This window comes from Gorilla gorilla, chromosome 3 (genome assembly GCF_029281585.2).
Source record: "Gorilla gorilla gorilla isolate KB3781 chromosome 3, NHGRI_mGorGor1-v2.1_pri, whole genome shotgun sequence".
NCBI lineage: Eukaryota > Metazoa > Chordata > Mammalia > Primates > Hominidae > Gorilla > Gorilla gorilla.
Window position 1 is genome coordinate 23629892 of NC_073227.2, and position 20966 is coordinate 23650857.

At 39.0% G+C, this 20966-nt stretch overlaps 1 protein-coding gene across 3 annotated transcripts in view; it reads left to right on the plus strand.

Annotated features, from left to right (window-relative positions):
- C1QTNF7 (C1q and TNF related 7) overlaps window positions 1-20966 on the plus strand; it is a 106479-nt gene that overhangs the window by 80720 nt on the left and 4793 nt on the right. For 2 of the 3 annotated variants that reach the window (XM_055385685.2, XM_004038455.5), the window contains one exon: window positions 15213-15458. In XM_055385685.2, the coding sequence (XP_055241660.2) occupies window positions 15213-15458 (246 nt within the window). Of the gene's footprint in view, window positions 1-7526; window positions 7751-15212; window positions 15459-20966 lie in introns of those variants that run through there. The other variant, XM_063705210.1, reaches the window with a different exon arrangement.

The window sequence follows — 20966 nt, forward strand, 5'->3', positions numbered from 1 at the left end:
TAGAAGTTCGGTCCCTAAGGAGAGTGTTTCTGATCATGTAGATGAGATTATCCTGAAAACACAGATCAAAAGTGCATCCAAAGACATGCATTTCCTAGTCCCAACAAGAACGTAAACTCTAAACACTATTGAAAGAAAAAGGAATGCCTCTAACTTAAATCTGCTCCTCCCTGCACCAACAGAAATCAACGTTTTTTGAGTTTGAGTAGCACAAATGTGTCAGTCAACAAGATGCATTACTACATCAAACTTTATAACAACCTTACTTCATTTGGATATTTTTAAAATTTCAATTTATAGAAGAGAACACTAAGGTTTCAGAGGGGTAATCCTCAGAGTCTTTTGCCCAAGGCAATTTGCCCAAGGTCACATGGCTGGACAATGATGACTTTGTCCTTCAAAGTCAGCAGTCTTACTCCACAAAGAAATGTCAGTGGGAAGGGAGAAGACATGAAGATTTCTGCTAGTTTAGACTCTAGGGTAACATTCCACTGCTTTGTCTTTTTTTTTTTTTTTTTTTTTTTACCAAACCTCGGTGCTCAGCTTTCCTCCCCAGCACACTATGAGTCATTGTTGGATTTCCCAGCTCTCTCTCCAATGTGATGGAGTCTGCTGAGGACATTGTTTTGGCTGGAAGTGAATGCAAGAGGCACCACCTGCCGCTAAATCTTTGCCTTTGTTGGGTCTAATATAGCTCTGGACCCTGAACTTGGCTCATGTCCTCAGGCACCCTCCCCACAAAATGCCTCACATGTTTTTAGCAATAAACAAAGCAGAGAACATGGGCCCCCCATTATCAGGATAAATGTTTAGAAACACCAAAATGTTCAAATAGACCGAGATGACTGAAAAAAAAAAGAGATTTGAAGAGCTTTTTCTACTAAATAATAAATGTAAGGTATTAGCACAATATTGTTACAATCACCACTATTTTTATGCCTACATAATGTCACAAAGACACTCTCAAAATTCTGTGGCTGGAGTGGTTTGCATCATTGAGTAGAGGCATTGCTTCCAGGTCTCTGGCCTTCGGATGGTTTTCAGGTGCAAACAAGAGGAGCATAGAGAACCCAGGATAGTCAATGGCACTTACCAAAGAACAGTAGCCAAAGGTCAATGGTAAGAGCAGCGGCAGCTATGTCAGCACTGTTCACCCACTTCATATTTACGGAGCACCCACAAAGTGCTAGGCAACAAGGACTCATTTTCTGGGGATTATTTCAATTAATTTTTACAACAATCCAAGGAGCCAAGTACTATCACTCTCCTCATCCTAAACCAAGAGCTTGGTTTGAAGGTCAGACAAATCTGGGTTTGAATGCCAAATCTATCACTCAGTAGCTGTGTGACCTTGGGCCAGTTCTGTCATTTAGAAACTTCAGTTTCCACATCTGTAATAAGGAGATAATAATACCTACTTTGCTAAGTGGTCAGGACTCACTGTAGGTAGCACATAGTAGATGGTTAATAAATATATAGATATAGATATTTAAAATTTGTGGTACAACCATACAATGGAATACTATTCAGCAATGAAAGAAACATGCAACATGAATGACTCTCAAAAACATTATGTTAAGTGAAAGAACAGAGCCTCAAAAACCCACATATTGTAAGATTCTATTTATATGACACTCTGGAAAAGGCAAAATTACAGGACAGATATATGATCAGAGGTTGCAGGCAGCTGGGGTGGAGGAGACTGACTACAAAGGGACATAAGGGAACATTTTGGAGAGAATGGAAATGCTCTGTATCTCTTTTTTAGTGGTGGTTATACAATTGCATACATTGGCCAAAAATCACGAAACTATTAATACCAAAAGGGTAAATTTTACATTTTAATAATTATAATCTAATAAACCTGTTTTTTTTTAAAAAAAAAAAAGGATATTGTGCAGATATGACAGAAGAGGAGCTTCTTAATCCAGATTCCTTGGGATTTGGCAGATTTTTTATCTCCAGTTCATTGACCTGAACATGCCTAGTTATTCTTTTCATATTTGCCTATCTGATAATTCATCCTACTTTCCCCAGGGCAGAATAAATCAAGAGGTGAGGAAGGAAAAGAGCTTACTTGGAAAATCCTTCCTCCTGAAGACCAAAGGATCAGGGAAAATGCATTCTCATCTAATATCTACCCTAACCTAATATTATTTCATCTAATATTATTTCCTGTCCATTCAATGCTAAATTTCCAAATAGCTCAGTGGGTACATGGAAATTCATTATCTACTTGATCTCTGTTTTTTAATATGTTTAAAACTTTCGATAATTTTTTTTTTTTTAGAAAGGGTCTTGCTTTGTCACCTAGGCTGGAGTGCAGTGGTGCAAACATGGTTCACTGCAGCTTCAACATCCCGGGCTCAAGCCATCCTCCCACCTCAGCCTTCTGAGTAGATGTGCCTATACATGCACTCCAGCAATGGCTGGTTTTTTATTTCTTTTTTATTTATTTATTTATTTTTGTAGAGATGGGGTTTTGCCATATTGCCCAGGCTGGTCTCAAGCGATCTTCCCACCATAGCCCCCCAAAATGCTGGAATTACAGTTATGAGCCACCACGTCTGGCCAACTTTCTATAAGTTTTTAAGTTTTTTACGTTTTAAAATATGAGAAGTGATATTTTGGGCAAGGTAAAGTATTATGATCTGGGATAATGCTATATTGTTAATTCACATTTATCCACAAGGATGGATATTTATGTAGATTAAAACACTGGATTGTCTTCTACATGTGAAGTAGAAACCAGGTATCAGTGAAGGCTGTAGAGCAAAGACTCTTTTGGCCACCCTGCAGGGACCTGAGTTCCAGTTCTGGTTTAGCATAAATAGGTTATTTGGGCAAGTCACTTCTTACTGAATCTGGCTTTTTATCTGTGAAACAGGAAACTCAAGCAGATAACCTCTGAGATCCCTTCTTCTCTAACAGTGTGAAATTCCCAGTGCAGTGTAAGAACTGTGAGTTGAGATCCTGTCTTCGCTTTCAAAGCTGTATGTTCAGGGCCCAGCACAGTGCCTGGCACACACAGGGGTCAATGACATTTGTTCATTCCATGAGTCACTGAATTGCCTTTTTTAAATATGCAAACTCCTTTTCTCATAAGAACCCACCTCTTTCCCTGCAATGAAAGCAGATTCAGTTTAGAAACCAAACTGAGTCATAAAGCCAGGAAAGCGGCAGCAGGCACCACCTCTACCTGGTCAACAGCCTGGTTCATGAAATCCCACTCACAGCCCTTCTGAGGAACCTACTGACCCCAGGATAAGGACCAGAACCTCCCGTGGCCAACAGAGCCCCGCCTGGCCCAGGCACATCCTCCCTGCAGGCTTATGCCTGCCTTTGCTCTTTCCCACTGGCCTCCACTCAGCATCATCCTCTTCCACCTCAGGGCCTTTGCATATGACATTCTCTCAGCCTGGATGTGTTTTCCTGCCCTTCTGCCAGGTTCATGCCTACCGTTTCCCCCCCCTTTTAGGTCAGATGTCATTCCTTTAGGCAAGTTCTCTCTTATTTAGGCAAGTTCTTTAGGCAAGATTCAACTGGGTTGTCCGGCTAAACACTCCACAATATCCTTTATTTTTTTCCTTCAGAGCATTCTCCAAAACTTATTGAGTTTATCAAATGGTATTAACTGTCCTTAATATGATATGAATAAAAAATAACCTCATTTTTCTTCCATCATTTGTTCTAGCCAAATTCTGTTGGATCTTTCTTCCCTGCCCTTTTATGACATCTCAGGCAAATTTCTTGGCTTTCTGGTAACTTCCAGTTACATGAACAATTTTATTAGTCAATTGTGACTCATTTTCAGATATTAAAAAGACAAATCTCAATCAAATTTTCTATTTTATATCCAATACAATACTTGTCCATTTCCATGGCTGTAGTTCAGGATATGCTGTACCCTTTCACTCTTCCCCCATCTCCTGCCACTTCCTTTCACTTTCAGCTCCTCTTGAGTCAGGTCAGAGAGTAGAATAATCAGGAAAAAAGTGACTGAATTATTCTTACTTAGTAAGTGCTACTTGTATGATCCTCTCCTGGCTCCAATGTCTGCTATGCACTCCAGGTAGCCAAATGCTGGCTCTTTCGGGGTGAAGGTGTTCCTTGGTTGATAGCTTGCAGTGCTCCCCCCACCAGCCTCAGATTCTGTACTCAGTGATACACCCAGTGACTTCTTAGTGGCCTCCCCCCACTAGGAGGACTCCTTGGCTCAGGAAGTCCCATCACGATGGCCCCACTCAGCTGCCTTCCTCAGTACCATCTCCCTCTTGGGGAGTGCATATATTCTTGCCTCTCTAACAGCTGCCCCTGCACTCCTCTCCCTTCTCCACAACTCTACCTTGATGCCTCTCTTCAACCACTAATCTTTTCTGAATTTCTAGTTTTCTTTTATGTGGACTGAAAATGGCTGATGGTCACTGTCAGATCCAGCTGGATTTTAACAAGTTCTAAGTCGATGTATGAGCATTGGTTGCCTATCATTCTCTGCTTTGTGTTCTCAGCTGAAATTCCAAGTGGATGGGAATTCCCAATTCATATCCTGTTAAGCACAGTTCTGTGATTATTTCATAAATATCTCTCTTCCTCACTAGATTTTGTCTCTACAAGGGCTCTTTGTTTGCTCTCTACTGAATACCCAGACCAAGCATTCAGCATCTGACATATAGTAGCAGCTAAATAAATAAGTGATGAAGTAATAAATAAAAGAACAGGATAAGACACAAAGAAGACCAGATTTGTATCACTACAACTCCCCGGTTTGTAAGGACAAGCAGATAAGGCATCATTTGAGCAAGAGTAGATAAGGCAAAGATTCCTAGAGCCTGGCTGCCCATTGGAATCACCCATAGAGCTTTTAAAAAATATTAATGCCTAACTTAATCTACTGATATGCTCATTCAGTAGACCTAGTTAAGAGCCAGTGAGCTAAAGTGCATGGGAGATCCAAATTACGTGCTAGAAGGGTTCAGGAGAAGACAGGGTTGTGCCTGCTTGAGAATATCAGGGAGACTTTCTGTAGAAAGTGATGCATACAGAAGATAAATGTGAACAGATGGAGAAAGAGGCATAGGTGAGACATGGTTGGTAATGGCTTGCAGCTACTGGAGATGATATAAGCAAGGCACTGAGGTTACAAAGAGAAGATTCAATTCCTAACAGAACCCAGGGCACCCATGGAGAGGAGGAGGAAGAAACAGAGGGTATGCAACTGCAAGTTGTTTGGATGCAAAAACATGGTCTTTTAAAGTTAGCAACAACCTAGGGAGGAAATATGGTAAGTGGTTAGGTGTGTCAATTGTGGATCAGACTGTCTAAATTACTCATCTGTAGAAGGAGGATAATACAATTACTCACCTCAAGAGGTTATGATGAGGATTAAAGAAAGTGATGCTTGTCATGTCTTAGCACATTGTACATGCTCATTACATATCAGCTAGAACCTTCTTTTTAAAATACTTCTACCACCTAGAAAAATGGTGTGTGAGTGTGTGTGTATGTATGTGTGTAGTGGTGAGCAGAGCTGGCTTATACCTGCCAGCAAGTGCCAATTCTACAATTCTACATTCTATAACTTTCCAACTCTGCATTCAGTGAAGGTCAGATTGTTAGCTTGAAATTGACCATGGCAGGGGTATTCACTCCAAGAAAACTAACAAAAGCTACAAATCTGAACCTTCTTTTTGAGAGCTAGGTTAGCGGCAAACTGTTAGGTGCTCTGGGAACACTGATGGGATTGGAATGGAATGGAATGAATTCAGTTGAAAAGTAAATAAAGGATATGGGGTAAAAAAGAGCACAAGTTGAGAAAGGAAGATTATCTGCCTAGGAAAGACAAAATAAGACCCCGTCCTTGGGGTGAGTGGCAGGTAAAAATGGAATCTGACTTTTACTCTGAGCCAATACTTCCTTAAGCATATTTTTCTACCCATCACTTCACCACTGCTTCTAAGTGTGAAAATAACTGAGTGAAATAGACACTGACAAGCTTTATCAACATCTGAGGTTCTGAACACTCTCAGAGACATTTTCAAAGGTTCATTCTCTCTGGGAAAAAGAATGAGTTCAGAAAGACATAGATTACAATAAATTATCTGGGATGAAAATAATAAAGAAGAAAAAGAAAAAATCCAATTTTTATTGAAGAACAGAAAAAATACTGTAATACTTTAATGATACAAAAAACCTTATTTTATGTGGTAAGCAACATTAAAGAGAAATTAGAGAAGTTGTGAATGACACAGAAAAGAAAATATGAATATCCACAAATTGTATCAACACTTTAAGGCAGAAAAACAAGAATGCATCTATTCTTTTATTGGTCTACAAATTCATCCACTTCTGAGCTCCCTGGCAGAGACTGGGCTACTCCAAAGCAGACATAATGGAAAAAGCCCACTTAAGAAGTTATCGCTTATAAACAAATAAATGAACATATTAAAAGGCTGTATCACCTGAAATTAAGCTTGTAAATGGGTGACATCAGACACCATCATTTGGTTCGAGAATATTAAGAACTATGAGAAACCCTGGAAATAATCAAGGACAACCATCTTATTTTGAAAGTGAGAAAACAGACACAGAGACTTTATCTGATTAAAATCTGACTCTAATTTAGCAATAAGTTATGACTAGCTTCTATGCTCAAGACATTGTTTTGACCATCCTATGATGGCATTAAGATTTTGGAAAGCCAACAAATTCAAAGGACCATTTCCTCCAGTGTGGAGAGTGGATCCCAAAGGCAAAATTAAGCTGGTCAGAACGGGGAGCCCAGCAATCTCGTTGGTCAAGTGTGTGGTCAACATCCACTTCACTAACTCTGGAAACATTCCTTTCAATTAGAGTTCTCATTGCTTGAGAAGAATGAGAGGAAAAGAAAGATAAAAACAAGATTTTTTTCAGTCGTCTAATTTCCATAAATGACATCATAAATTATATATTGCTGTTGCCAAGGAAATATAAGAAATACATAGCAGAAGGAAACAAAGAAATTGATTGCACCATAGACGACTAGTCATATGCTTTGGAGAATCATTCTGCCTTTTGAGATGTTATGATCAGTTCTTTACAGGCACAAAGACATATTAGTTTTCTAAAAATACCCAATCATTTATCCATTCAGCAAAGAACAAAGAAAACAAAATCAGTGCAATTCTCATAACCCTCTTTCTTTTCACAGCACATAGAATGAGGGGCTATTTTCCTGCCATATTTACCAAGAATAGGGACAGTGTTCATTATTCCACAAGACACCATCCTAGGTCCAGAATCTAAAGGCTCTACCTCCAAAACTCTCAAATATAAAATGGCTTTTTTCTCTAAGTTAACAACTAATTTCCAGTCAGTGAGTAATTTTTTTCCTGAAACATTCACTCAGTGGAAAACAAATGAAGAGGGAAAAAATTAAGTAAACAAATCTGAAAAAGAGGCCACAACACACAGAGATGGAGAAGCTCTAAACTTACCACTGAAGGAAAGCAGGCACTTAAAGTTTATCCCAAACAAAACTGTAATTTTAACTGGTCCCCGAGTTGAGCCTCACTCGATGAATGACTTCCAGGGCCTTTGGCTCTTTGGGACTAAACGAGAAAATTATTTTTAGCACAACTATTTGGAAATCTTTGAGAATTTGGATCTGTTATTCTGTCTGGTACCAAAGCAAGTTTTTCACTGAGCTCTCATGAAAGATCCTCAGTCTCTTGTGGATTTAGAATCCTGCAGCAGCCCACCATCTAAGAGCAAGGTATGGTGTTTACTCTTTTTTTTAGAATTTTGGCAAATGTAGATGCAATGGCCTGTTCTCGTGACGGGAGCTTTTTAGCTTATTAAACAGATGGCTCTGTAGGAATAATCCATAAAACTGAAGACCTAGCTTCAAGTCTCTGGACTGACACTAGCTTTCTAACCATAGACAAGTTGTGGGACTTCTCAGGACCTTGGTTCCCCATCTAACCTACCACAAGATGGTTTTGGGGAGGATGATATGGGCTTAGCATTGCTCTCTAGGATATAAAATGTTTTGCAAATGTCAGGGTTTTTTTTAATCACTGTGCCATAAAGTAGTCAAAACTTTATCAATAATGAACTGTTGACAATAATAAATATTGATGAATTTTTTTTTCTTCATTGAGCCTCTACTGTAGACTAGTCTCTGTCCTAGAGTTTGCATTTTAGTGGGGAAACAAGCAAGTCAATAGATAGCCATAACACAGTGCAATTGTGTGGCCTTGCAGGGACTTGAGTAGTGCCAGGAGGAGAAGGAGGTTAATTCATGGCAAACAGGAAAAGCAGTTCTGCAGAGGAAAACTGGAGCCCCCAAAGGCAAAGAACTGGTGAACAACAACATAAAAGGAACTGAGGCATGAGCAGCTCAGGTCTCCATCCTGTCCCAATCACAGTGCCACTCCCAGTGCAACAAGAGAAACACAGAGCTTGCTGTTGTGAAATCTCCACCTCTGCAGGCCAAGAAAATGTCCCGTTTTGGCTTTTCCTGGTTACCTATTCTCTTCTTAATGATTTCCAGGCAAAGCACATTTTCAACTTGAATTAATTATCAAGTCCAGCCCTTTGTCATGAAGTAATATGTTATAGTTTCCCTCACATGATGTAGGGACAAACTCAAGTGTTTGAAGACAAAAGAACTCAGTACAAATTCTGGCTGCACCATTTCATGCCTGTGTGGACTTGAGCCCACAGAGTATCAATGTTCTTACTTGTAAAGTGAAGGTAATAGCACTTACTTCATAACAAGTGGTGTGAGGATAAAGTAAAAGATGTCCTTAAAACACCTGGCACAGAAATAAGAATACTGGGCTCTCCCTGCATTCCAATTCATTTTTATTCAGTTTTTTTAATTATGGTAAAATATACATACCATAAAATTTACCATTTCAACCATTCTTATGTGTACAGTTCTGCAGCATTAAATACATTCATTTTGTTATGCAGTATCATCACCATCTCTCCAGGACTTCTTCATTTTCCCAGACTGAAACTCTCTATACCTATGAAACCATAAATTCCCATTCCCCTCTTCCCTTCTTCCTCCAACAGGGAGTATTCTACTTTCAGTCTTGATGAATGTGACTACTCTAGGAACTTTGTGTAAGAGGAATCACACAATATTTGTCCTTTTGTGACTGGCTTATTTCACATAATATAATGTCTTCAGGGTTCCTCATGTTGTAGCATGTGTCAGTATCTCCTTTCTTTTTAAGGCTGAAGAAGATTCCATTGTACGTGTAGACGAAGTTTTGTTTATCCATTCACCTTTCCATGGACACTTGGGTTGCTTCCACCTTTTGGCTATTGTGAATAATGCTGCAGACATGGCTGTGCAAATATCTGTTTGAGTCCTTGCTGCTATGAACATGCATGTGCAAATATTTGTTTGAGTCCCTGATTTTACTTCTTTTGGATATATGCCCCAAAGTGGAATTGCCATATCATATGGTAATTCTCTTTAATTTTTTTGAGGAATCACTATCCTGTTTTCCACAGGCGCTGCACCATTTTACATTCCCACCACCAACGTATTTTATTTTTCCAAGAAAAAAATATACCTGGAGTCTACTTACACTGGGGAAAAAATAATATGCTATTTACAAAGGGATCTCAATCTATGAACATGTTTTCCAGGATTTCAATCTTTGTACTGAGTTAATCAGTATTTCTCCAAGTATTTTCCATGGCTAGTTTAGCGAGAACAAAGGGCTCCATGACTCAATAAATTCACAAAATACTATATACAACATTTCTGCCTCAAATATAAGCACATGAACATGGAGCCTCTTGAATCTAAAGTAACACAAATTAAATTTTTTAAATGTGTTTTGAAAACAAAAACCTGTTACTTTGTAATCCCTACAGAAAAATAGGACGGAGGATTATTTATAATTAGCATCCAGGACAGACATGTTCAAGATTAACAGTATTTCCAGGTTGGGCGTGGCAGCTCACTCTTGAAACCCCAGCACTTTGGGAGGGCGAGGTGGGCAGATCGCTTGAGTTTAGGAGTTCAAGACCAACCTGGGTAACTTGGTGAAACCTCATCTCTCTAAAAAATACAAAAGTTAGCCAGGTGTGGTGGCACACACTTGTAGTCCCAGCTACTCATGAATTCAATTCAATGTTTTAAAGCATATTGTATGTGGAGTGACAGCTAAGGGGTACAGGTTTCTTTTTGGAGTTTTAAAATAGTCTTTAATTGGATTGTGATGTACATTAAGTTGTACACTTTGGTAAATTTTATGGTGTGCAAATTATATCCTTATAAAGCTGTTAAAAATTATTGTAATGTTTATGAAATTGTGACCCACGTGATTTATTCCCCGTCAAAATAATCAAGTTCACTGCAAGGCAGTGGGGGAGTGGGTAAAGAGTGGATTATTCAATAAAAGGAGTTGAAAATATAAAGTTATATCCCTACCTCACACTTTTTATCAGAAAAATTCTGATGGAACAAATTTTTAAATGTAAAAAAATGAAGCCATTTGTAGATTAAGATAGATAGATAGATAGATAGATAGATAGATAGATAGATAGATAGATAGATAGATTCATTGCACCATTGCTTATAATAGCAAAAGAAAGAAAATAGTCCAAATACCCATCATAGGAAACTGCTTAAATATTACAAACACATCTATATGATGGATTTTTTTAGCCACTAAATAAAAAAGGACAAGACAGCTCTACACATATAGGTGTCAATACAGAAGCTATAAATACCCATATGGAAACTAAGTGAAAAGGCAACGTACAGAACATTGTATATGGGATGCCAACATGGGGAAGGAGGACACGCAAGAAACTCGCACAGGTGATCAGCTCTAGGGAGGGAATCTGGGTATCCAGAAGACTCAAAGGGAGGTGAAGAAATTGACTTATCATTGCATACTCTTTTTTCTTTTGAATTTTATGAAATGTACATGTATTCCCTATATAAAAAAATAATTTTAAAATATTTTTAAACACCCTGGACTATGTCAAATTAAAACAACTCAAGTTTTGTATTTGTATTTCTCAAACACTGCAAAAAAGGACACATAGGCTCCAGGGAGATTTCTTCAAACCCCATTTCCCTCTTTCTTGTGTAATAGTCTCATATTTCATAATTTCTCACCAGTTTTTTTCCCCCACAAAGCTCGAACCTCCCCACAAAATTCTCCTCTTTCTCCAGCCATGTTTTTTGGGTTAAGCCCTGCTGTAAGTGGTTGGACACATCAATGACTTCAACAAAGATCCCTGCCCTCATGTAGCTTACATTCTATCAGGAAAAATATAGATATAAAATAAAGATAGGAATTAGCTACTGAGTTAGAAGTGAAAAGTACAATAAAGAATAGAAAAAATGTAGAGCAGATAAAAGGAAGGTCATGGGCAGAAGAAGGCAGATTGCAGTGTTAAGCATGGTGATAAGGGTTGAACTTAATGACAAGACGCCATTTGAGCAACGATGTGAAGAGGGAGATGAAGAAGTAGCTATATAGACATCTTGGTGAAGAGGGATTTAGACAATGCGAAGAGACACGTGAGACCCTAAGGCAGGGCACACCTAGTGTCTTTGAGGAGCACCAAGGAATCCAGTGTGACTGGAGCTGACAATGTGAGGAGAATAGAAGATGAAGTCAGGGAAATAAGGAGGGCCTTGTAGACCATCGCACCATGTAACATGAAGCTTTGGGCCCTAAAGTGCAATGAAGAACCAAACAGTGTGATCCCACTGTGATTTTTCCATTATAATGCACACCCCATGGTCTTCTTACATCAACTGAATCCCAGTACTTGACTGACCAGTCACCATCGTGCCACTAGCATGCATCAGGCACCACAACACATTGTTCCTCAATTCTTTTTGTTTTTTGAGACAGGGTCTGGCTCTGTTGCTCAGGCTGGAGTGCAGCAACACAATCTCTGCTCACTGCAACTTCCACCTCCAGGGTTCAAGTGATTCTCCTGCCTCAGCCTCTCGAGTAGCTGGAATTACAAGTGCACACCACCATGCAGGGCTACTTTTTGTATTTTTAGTAGAGATGGGTTTCGCCATATTGGCCAGGCTAATCTTGAACTCTTGACTTCAAGTGATCCTCCAACCTCGGCCACCCAAAGTGCTGGGAATACAGGCGTGAGCCATCGTGCCCAGCCTGTTCCTCAATTCTGATAAGGATTTTTACGGAATAATCACTTTGAGTGCCTTTTTTAAAGTTTTAATTGGGAATGCTTGAAGCATTTAGACTCCTATACAGGCAGTAGTATTCTTCCGCACTTGTCATAAAAGCAATCTATTTATTCAATGAATAAATCTGTTTACATTGTTTTAATTTATTCCTTGAGTTCCTTTTTGCCTGGCTATTGGCAATACTGAATATCGTTTCTTCCAATCACATCTTTAAAATTTCTGCTTCCTTTGCCCACCATCAACTAGACCCTTACCACATTCTTCTTCACAGACTGTTCCTGTGACTATTGGCATAGTTGGGCTTTCACACCTGCATCACCATGTCTGAGAAGCCACTGTCCAAATCAACTTCTCTGCAGTTGCTTTCAGGTCCCTCCTGAAAGCAACTCTGGCCTCAGCCTATAGCCTTGCACCCCATGTCTAGTTAAAAGCCTCATTATGACTATCTTCTATGAACCTTTATTTTTTTGGTAGAGATGGGGTCTTGCTATGTTGCCCAGGCTCCTCTCAAATTCCTGGGCTCAAGTAATCCTTCCACCTCAGCCTCCCAATACACTGGGATTACAGACATGAGCCACCATACCCAGCCTTTTTTTTCTGGGGAGGGGGGTGACTTTATTGCTGTCCTGCTCCATCACCACAGCAAAATGGGCCCTGCATGCTCCAGGCCTGCATCATGTATCACCACAGCAAAAACATGACCTACTTGAACACGTTCCCTCCCAGGATATGTATTAAAATTATTTAAAGAAAACAGAATAGATTAATAACTTAAGTGATTAGGCACCAACAGCAATTTGAAAAATTAAATGTCCATTTTAAATGGTAACAAGACAAGAACTTAAGATTGGGTTTACTCTAGCCCATCTTCTCTTCCTGTCAAATAGCAACAATTCTGTGGGAAATGATTCTAAATTTCAAGACACAAGTAGCAGACAAATAAGTGAGAACACATATCACCAGAAATCACAGGACAACCTGAATCTCCAGGCGGCCTCCTCGGCAGGTAGCCCATCGTGATTCCAGGCCTCAAAGAGCTTGGCAAGTCCCAGAAAGGTGGCCCCCTGAGGAAGGGCTTTAAAGCTCCTGAGATCAGACTTGCTTCCCCCACATTTTAAAGATGAAGTCCCACACAGGGCCACTTTCTCATTCCTTCTCAAAGTCTCCTCTAATCAGCCTTTCACAGGGGAGAGGGAACTGCTAATTTAATCAATGCATCTTGTTCTTACTGTGGCAGGGGGTGTGAACAGAATGTTCTTTCCATATATGTTTTTTTCATCTGAAGCTCCTTTGGAAGGCCTGTATTGAATGCACTGGGCTTGTCAGAAAGTGCCTTAATTCCAGTTGAACAATAGAATCAATAATTTTGGATTTGTGCTGTATGACAAGGGCATACAAAAATGTCTACCAGACAGGGCATGGCAAAAATGTTCTCCTTGCTTTTTTTTTTTTCAACTAGTAACACCAAGATTTAGTCAAAGTTACAGAGCCTGAGTTCGGATAAGTTGCTTTGGTTTTTCACTAATAAGATTTCTAGGAATCAGCTTACTTCAAAATCACATGTGCACACTGTGTTTTTCTTAGTTTGTCATTCCTACACTCTGGCAAATTTCTGGGTCTAATTCCAAGATGTTGCAATTTCCCCATGGGTACCACAAAAGTGGTGATGTGTGCCTGGTCAATTTTCTTACATGGCTGTCAAAAAACAAAAGAAATTTCATCTGATTGCTTTCCCCACATTTTGTGATGATTTCCTTTGGGAGAGTATACACCAGGTCAAGCACTATATAGATTTCTTGTTAAAGCATGGGTCCAACCATCCAAACACAACTCATTTGCATGACCCCAGAACCACCTGTATATGTTCTTCCCTTTAAAAAACTGCTAATACTAAGGACCATTTAGCCTAAAAAATCAGGTATCTCCAATCTATACCACTCTCCATCTCACCTTCAGCCTATATGCCAAAGTGCCATACTAATAAATGACTCATCATTCTGAGCTTCTAGGCTTTATGGGGGAGTAGGGTTGGGGCCCAAGTCCTATTAGATCAGAATTGAAGAGACCTGCTGCCTGCTTCACTTGGGGCACAGGCACCATGCGTGGCTTAATTTCACACAGCTCTTTAATTGAGCCCCAGTGCTAACAGCTTAATGGGACACCACGACATTATATCCTGCAGATTTTAAATTAAAGTTTGAGACCTCCCCTCAGGACATGCACAGTACTCCAATTAACACTAATTGGCATTATACATGATTACCAAGTGAAAACCATGGTCTTACTGAAAATGCCTCCTCTTTTCTCCAGCTTTAAATAGTCCATAAATTCTAAGAAAACAATCATGGGTGCATGCAAAGATTAGCTAGAATGATGTCTAGCATAATGTTCATATTGGGAGAACTTTGGAAGCAACCTAAATATCTATAATGGGGGTTCTGTACATAAAAGATAGTAGAGACAAAAGCAATTATTTTTTAATGTTACACATAATTTTGACATGAGAAGGTGTTCATGATACATTGTCAAGTGAAAGAAGTTAAGGAAGTGTAGAAATGGCATGGTATCACTTTCTCCATAGTATAGACAAAAGAGACTTGAAGGATATATATACTAAAATGTAAATCTCAAGGTGGTAAAAATAATGTTGATGTTTATCTTTTTCATTTCCAGGTCTAAATTTTTTTCTTTAAAAAATGCACTACGTTTGTAAAAAGAAAATGCCATTTTTAAATCCATCATTGATTTCTGAAGAATAAATGCAGTGATTTATTTTGAAATGTTTTTAACCAATTCTTCATCTACACCAACTCCCGTGTAGGGCACTGAGGATTCTATATCAATAATGTGTTAATAATTTTCAATGGAATTATGAAGGTAAACAGGGTTTTACATGTGTGGAAAGATGAACACTGGAGTGATTTGTTGCAAATGCACATTCTCGTGTTCAAACTGATTCAATCATGCCAAACCACACCCCTCCCAACACAGAAAGTTCATTCGCGTCCGTGTGTTTCTCTTCCAGAGCCAAAGATGTTTGTCTTGCTCTATGTTACAAGTTTTGCCATTTGTGCCAGTGGACAACCCCGGGGTAATCAGTTGAAAGGAGAGAACTACTCCCCCAGGTATATCTGCAGCATTCCTGGCTTGCCTGGACCTCCAGGGCCCCCTGGAGCAAATGGTTCCCCTGGGCCCCATGGTCGCATCGGCCTTCCAGGAAGAGATGGTAGAGACGGCAGGAAAGGAGAGAAAGGTGAAAAGGGAACTGCAGGTAATGAATGAGAAGTTGCATAAAACACCCTCCTTCACCCCCACCTTAAAACTGTTCCCCTTTCTTTGTTACTTTTTCTAATGGGAATTGCTCCTTAAACCCCTTCTGTACTTTCATTAATCATAACAACTTACTGAGCCCTTACTAGGCTTCAGATGCTTCCCTAAACTCTGTAGCTGCATCCTTATTTCACTGCAATGACAACTCTTTCAGCTGAACATTATCCCATCTTATAGATGAGAAAATTGAGCCACAGTGTGATTAAATGAATTACTGAGAATGGACCGGGGTGGATGTGCACTGCTAGTAGCTGCCAGAGCTGGACTCAAACATCTGATGTCCAGAAGTACTGGGCTATTGCAGCCAGCAGGCAATGGCTGGATGTGCAAGCGCATGGATGGACAGACAGAGAGATGGACAGAAAGGGAAATGGACAGACTAAGCAGAGGCAAAAACCAGGAGCCAGATGCACAGATGCCATCCTGCTCAGCATGAATATCCTGAACAAAGATACATAAAGGGCTTCTGAATTTTATTTTTCACAGATGAAGTGACAATAGCACTGTAAAGCCTACCTTTCCTAGCTCATCACTTTCCCACCTGACACATAGCAGCTAAAAAGCAGATTTTTACAGCTCTTTACAGCAACACAATTGCCCACTAGTCCTTCAGTAATTTTCACTTTGTTTCCCCCCAAAATAAGTTGGTCTGGGAAGCTTGCCAGATTCTGCAGTCCTTCAGAGTAAACCGAATTGAAATTCTAGACAGGCTGTGTTAACTCTAAAAGAGGAAGGGATTTTGAATCAATCTTTCAAGACAAGTTGCTGAGCATAAAAGTTGGGACAAAAGATAGGAAGGAAAAAATTCTATATATCTCCAATCATCACACCTGATTTACTGGAGTTCTGTAAAACAAAATCATAAAACATATTCAGATTATTGGATAAAAATTCATTTCTGAATTTGCCATGCAGATAATATCTGGCAAATCAATTACCAAATCTATGAACATTGCACAATAATAGATAAAGAACCTTTAGGGAAAGCTTCAACATCAGATAAGAAGCTTTAATTTGGAGCTAAAATGTAAGTTTTTAAAGACATCCATAAGGTAACACCTGTGAATATAAGTTACCACTGAGTCATAATTATGAATATTCTTGAAATCCTATAATAACACCAGGATTATAGTTATATATTGCTTTTAGTTTACTGGGTCTGGAAGCAATAATGTACTGGCTATACAAACAAACACTGGAGTCAGAAAGACTTTGGCTCAAATCTTAGCTGTTTCAATTACTAATCTAGTATCCTTGGCCACATATGCTCTTAGAGGCTCAGTTTCCTCATTTGTAAGTTGGTGGTAATAAGGGTGATTGTTAAGTTTAAGGGAAAGAGTACATGCAAAACCTTCCACAGGATAACTGCCATGTGATAAAAACTCAGTAAATGTTATAACTTATTAAATTCTGATCTGCAAATATGAGTCACAGCTAAATTTGTTACTAGCGAAAGCCATATAATAAACTAGACATTGGTAATTCGTTTCATGAGGTAGTTCTAATATTAAAGACATATATGTGGATATGCATTCAGATTAAATTAAATGTTCAGAACTGCTACAGTTTTAACCATATATGAGGCCAACTATACCACCACATTCATAGATCCATTCATTCACCCACGCATCCAGGCATTATTCATTCAATAATATTTCTGTGCACCTATTACTATCTAATATTATTCTTCCAGTGTTTCTCAACCTCTGCACTAATGAGAATTTGGGTAGAATAATTATTTACTGTGGAGTGACTATTCTGTGCATTGCAGGATGTTCAATAGCATTCCACTAGATGCTAGTGGCACTCCTGTCTAAATTGACAATCAAAATTTTTCTATACGTAGCCAGCTATCCACTGGGTAGAAAGGTGGACAGTGCAAAATTGCACCTGGTTGAGAACACTGTTCTAGACACTGGGAATGCAAGCATAAGACATTGTTCTTGCCTTGATAAGCAGACATTCATGTGGGGGAGGACAATATATACAGACATAATTAAAATGCATCATCATAATAACCATTTACTAAGAACTTACTATTTGTCAGGACCTTTACATTTCATATTTAATATCTACTATAACCCTATTAGCAATAATTATAATCAGCAATAAAATTAATGTTACAAATAAAAAAATTGAGATTCAAAAACAATCAAAAACAAAATGACTTTCCTAACCTGAGATTATTTAAATACAATATACACACATAGGATACATAACAGCTCAGAAAGAAAAGGTAGGAATGAATATATGATCGATGAAGAGAGGTGTACCTCACTTATAAACTACAGAAACAGCCTGGGAGATTTGGGGATGTGTTTTTAATATGGCTGTAACTGGGCACAACCTGGCTGGGAGTGCCTGCTCCCTGTTTCCCCTTTAATGGCACTACAAGTGCCTTCTCATTCACGTACTCTTGGTGAATACCCTCACCACATCCACCCCAACCAAGTCCAATCAAGCATAATTTTGGTCCAACTTCCCTATCCTAAATGAGAAATGCAGAGTTTATTACACAAAGTTATAAATTTTCTATTAAAGTATCTGTCTCCCTCACTGGTCTGTTGCAATTATTACTGTAGCATAATATTAACATCTAATTTAATCTGGGTACATATCCATATAAAAATCTTCAGATAACACTAGAATAACCGCATGAAAAAGATCATTCATTCCAGTTTATCATATGGATTTAGGTATTCATGAACTTAACGTTGGCCCATATTTGCAGATCCAAGGTCATAAGTAATGACAGCTAATTTGAGGTTCGGGCAGATGTCTTTCATGCCCATGTTTCACTTAGCCCCTAGTCCATGACTGGTATGTAGCAGATGGTCAATTAATGTTAGATGGTTTACATGGACGCATGTATGTATGCATAGATCCACGGATAGATGGATGGAAGGATAGAATGAATGAATGGTTGGATGGAAGGAAGAAATGGCATGGAAGAAGAAATCTAGGTAGACCCATTTCATGGAGAACTATAAAGAAATCCTTTGTGATCTAGTTTCAATACCTAAACATAGACTAACTCTTACCCCCATAATCCTCCACTCTACCCGAGCATATGTCTGACTAAATAGGGAGAAGGACAATGACTCATCCCTTCTTTCCACTCTTAATGTGTGGAACCTAAGCATGTGAGCAAATTCTTCATACAAACAGCAAGAGTAACTATACATTATTACAGCTAGTCCATGATTATCTATCACCCAATTCAGCATCTCAAACAAACATTACTATAGAAAATCCAAACTTTCAGGCTGTGAAGGCCTTTTTGTGGACAGCATTGTAAAACTGCATCCCAGAATGTATGATTTGGTCTCAAGGAATTTTCAAGAGGGTGAGACCTCAAACAATCTAGTCCAACACCTTTGTTTCAAGGACTGGGAAACTAAAGCCAGAGAGATCAAGCCCTTTCTTAAAATTCACCTAACTACTCCATGGCTGAACTGGGGTTTTATCCCAGGTCTGTTTGCTGCTTTGCCCAGTAAGTTTGGATTGGACTTAGATCCAATCTCCCCTTATTACAAATGGAGCATTTAAAACCCAGAAAAGAAATGACTTGCCCAAAATTTAAATTTCGGTTTAGCTTAATAAAAGTTCTCAAGAACAAATACATAGGTAAAGTAAAACACACAATTCATCAGCGATATATTTGCTCTGACTACAAAAGTGCACTACAGGTTACTAATAATTTGGATACTTTTTGAGGAAATATCATCATACAAGCACTATTTGTGAAATAGATTTGGCCATAAAATTGAATGATATCTTTCGATGGTATTAAATCATTGCTGTTATATATATAAAATCATTGCTTTTTTATATATATAACAATGCCTTATACGTAAAATGTCATATATAAATCAATGTCTTATATATAATCTATTTTGTATATAAAACGTGAATGTCATATACAAAATCAATGTCTTATATAGATTTTATATATATAAAATATTGTGTATATAATGTGTTATATACATAAACTATTTAAATGTTAAACCATTTATATAAATTAAACTGATTTTGCTTATTTCATTCAACCAGGATCACCATTTTTCTGTATTTAGCCTATAGTTGGTCTGCAGATATAAAGATTTAGACACACAGAAAATATTCCTGTATGGTGATTTGGAATTTGTGAAAATTCTTTCACAGCAATTATGTCTTTTCTGTATATAAAGAGACTCAGAAAAATTAAGGGACTTACCTAAAATGATACAACCGTTTAGTGACAGAGCCAAACACTATTTAAGATTCTTGACTTCAACCCCAAAGGTAAAAGGCATTTTAATGAACCGGAAACATCATTCGACTAAGAAGTCTTGGATTCTAGTCCTAGCATTGGTACAGAAGCAACTTTTTTTTTTTTTTTTGAGACTGAGTCTTGCTCTGTCGCCCGGGCTGATGTGCAGTGGCGCAATCTCGGCTCGCTGCAACCTCCGCCTCCCGGGTTCAAGCAATTCCCCTGCCTCAGCCTTCCGAGTAGCTGGGACTACAGGCGCGCACCACCACGTCTGGCTAATTTTTGTATTTTTAGTAGAGACGGGGCTTCACCGTGTTAGCCAGGATGGTCTTGATCTGCGGACCTCGTTATCTGCCCGCCTCGGCCTCCCAAAGTGCTGGGATTACAGGCGTGAGCCACTGCACCCAGCCCAGAAGCAAGTTTTTTTTTACCTGTCTGGGACTCAGTTTTCTCCTCACAAAATAAGCTACTGCATGGTGGTGGCAGTCATTGTTTTATGGTTATTGTAGCATGTTGAGCCCTCGCTATGTGCCAGATGCGCTTTCGAATTTATGCTTCTGCTGGCCGGGCATGGTGGCTCAGGCCTCCCAAATCTCAGCACTTTGGGAGGCCGAGGCAGGCAGATCACCTGAGGTCAGGAGTTCGAGACCAGCCTGGCCAACATGGCAAAACCCCCATCTCTACTAAAAATACAAAAATTAGCTGAATGTTGTGGTGCACACCTGTAATCCCAGCTACTCAGGAGGCTGAGGCAGGAGAATAGCTTGAACCTGTGAGGTGGAAGTTGCAGTGAGCCAAGATCGCGCCATGACACTCCAGCCTGGGCAGCAGAGTGAGACTCTGTCTCAAAAAAAAAAAAAAAGAAAGAAAGAAAAAAAAAGAATTTATGTTCCTGCCAAATGCTCTGACTCCAGAGTCAGGCAGGCAGGCATGAGGTCAGACCACAGCTCCATCATTCACTAGTTCTCTTCTCTTCAGTAAAGTAACTCCTCTATGGCTCAGCTTCCTCATCTGCAATGAAAGTAATAATAATTCTGAGTTCATAAAGTCACTGTGAAACTTAAATAAGATAATGCATGCAAATAAAGCATTTAACATTGTCCCTGGAACATAGTAAATCCTTCATAAACATAAGCAAATCTAATTTTGATTAATTCTCTTATTATTATCACAAATAGAAATAGAATGAAGCCTCTA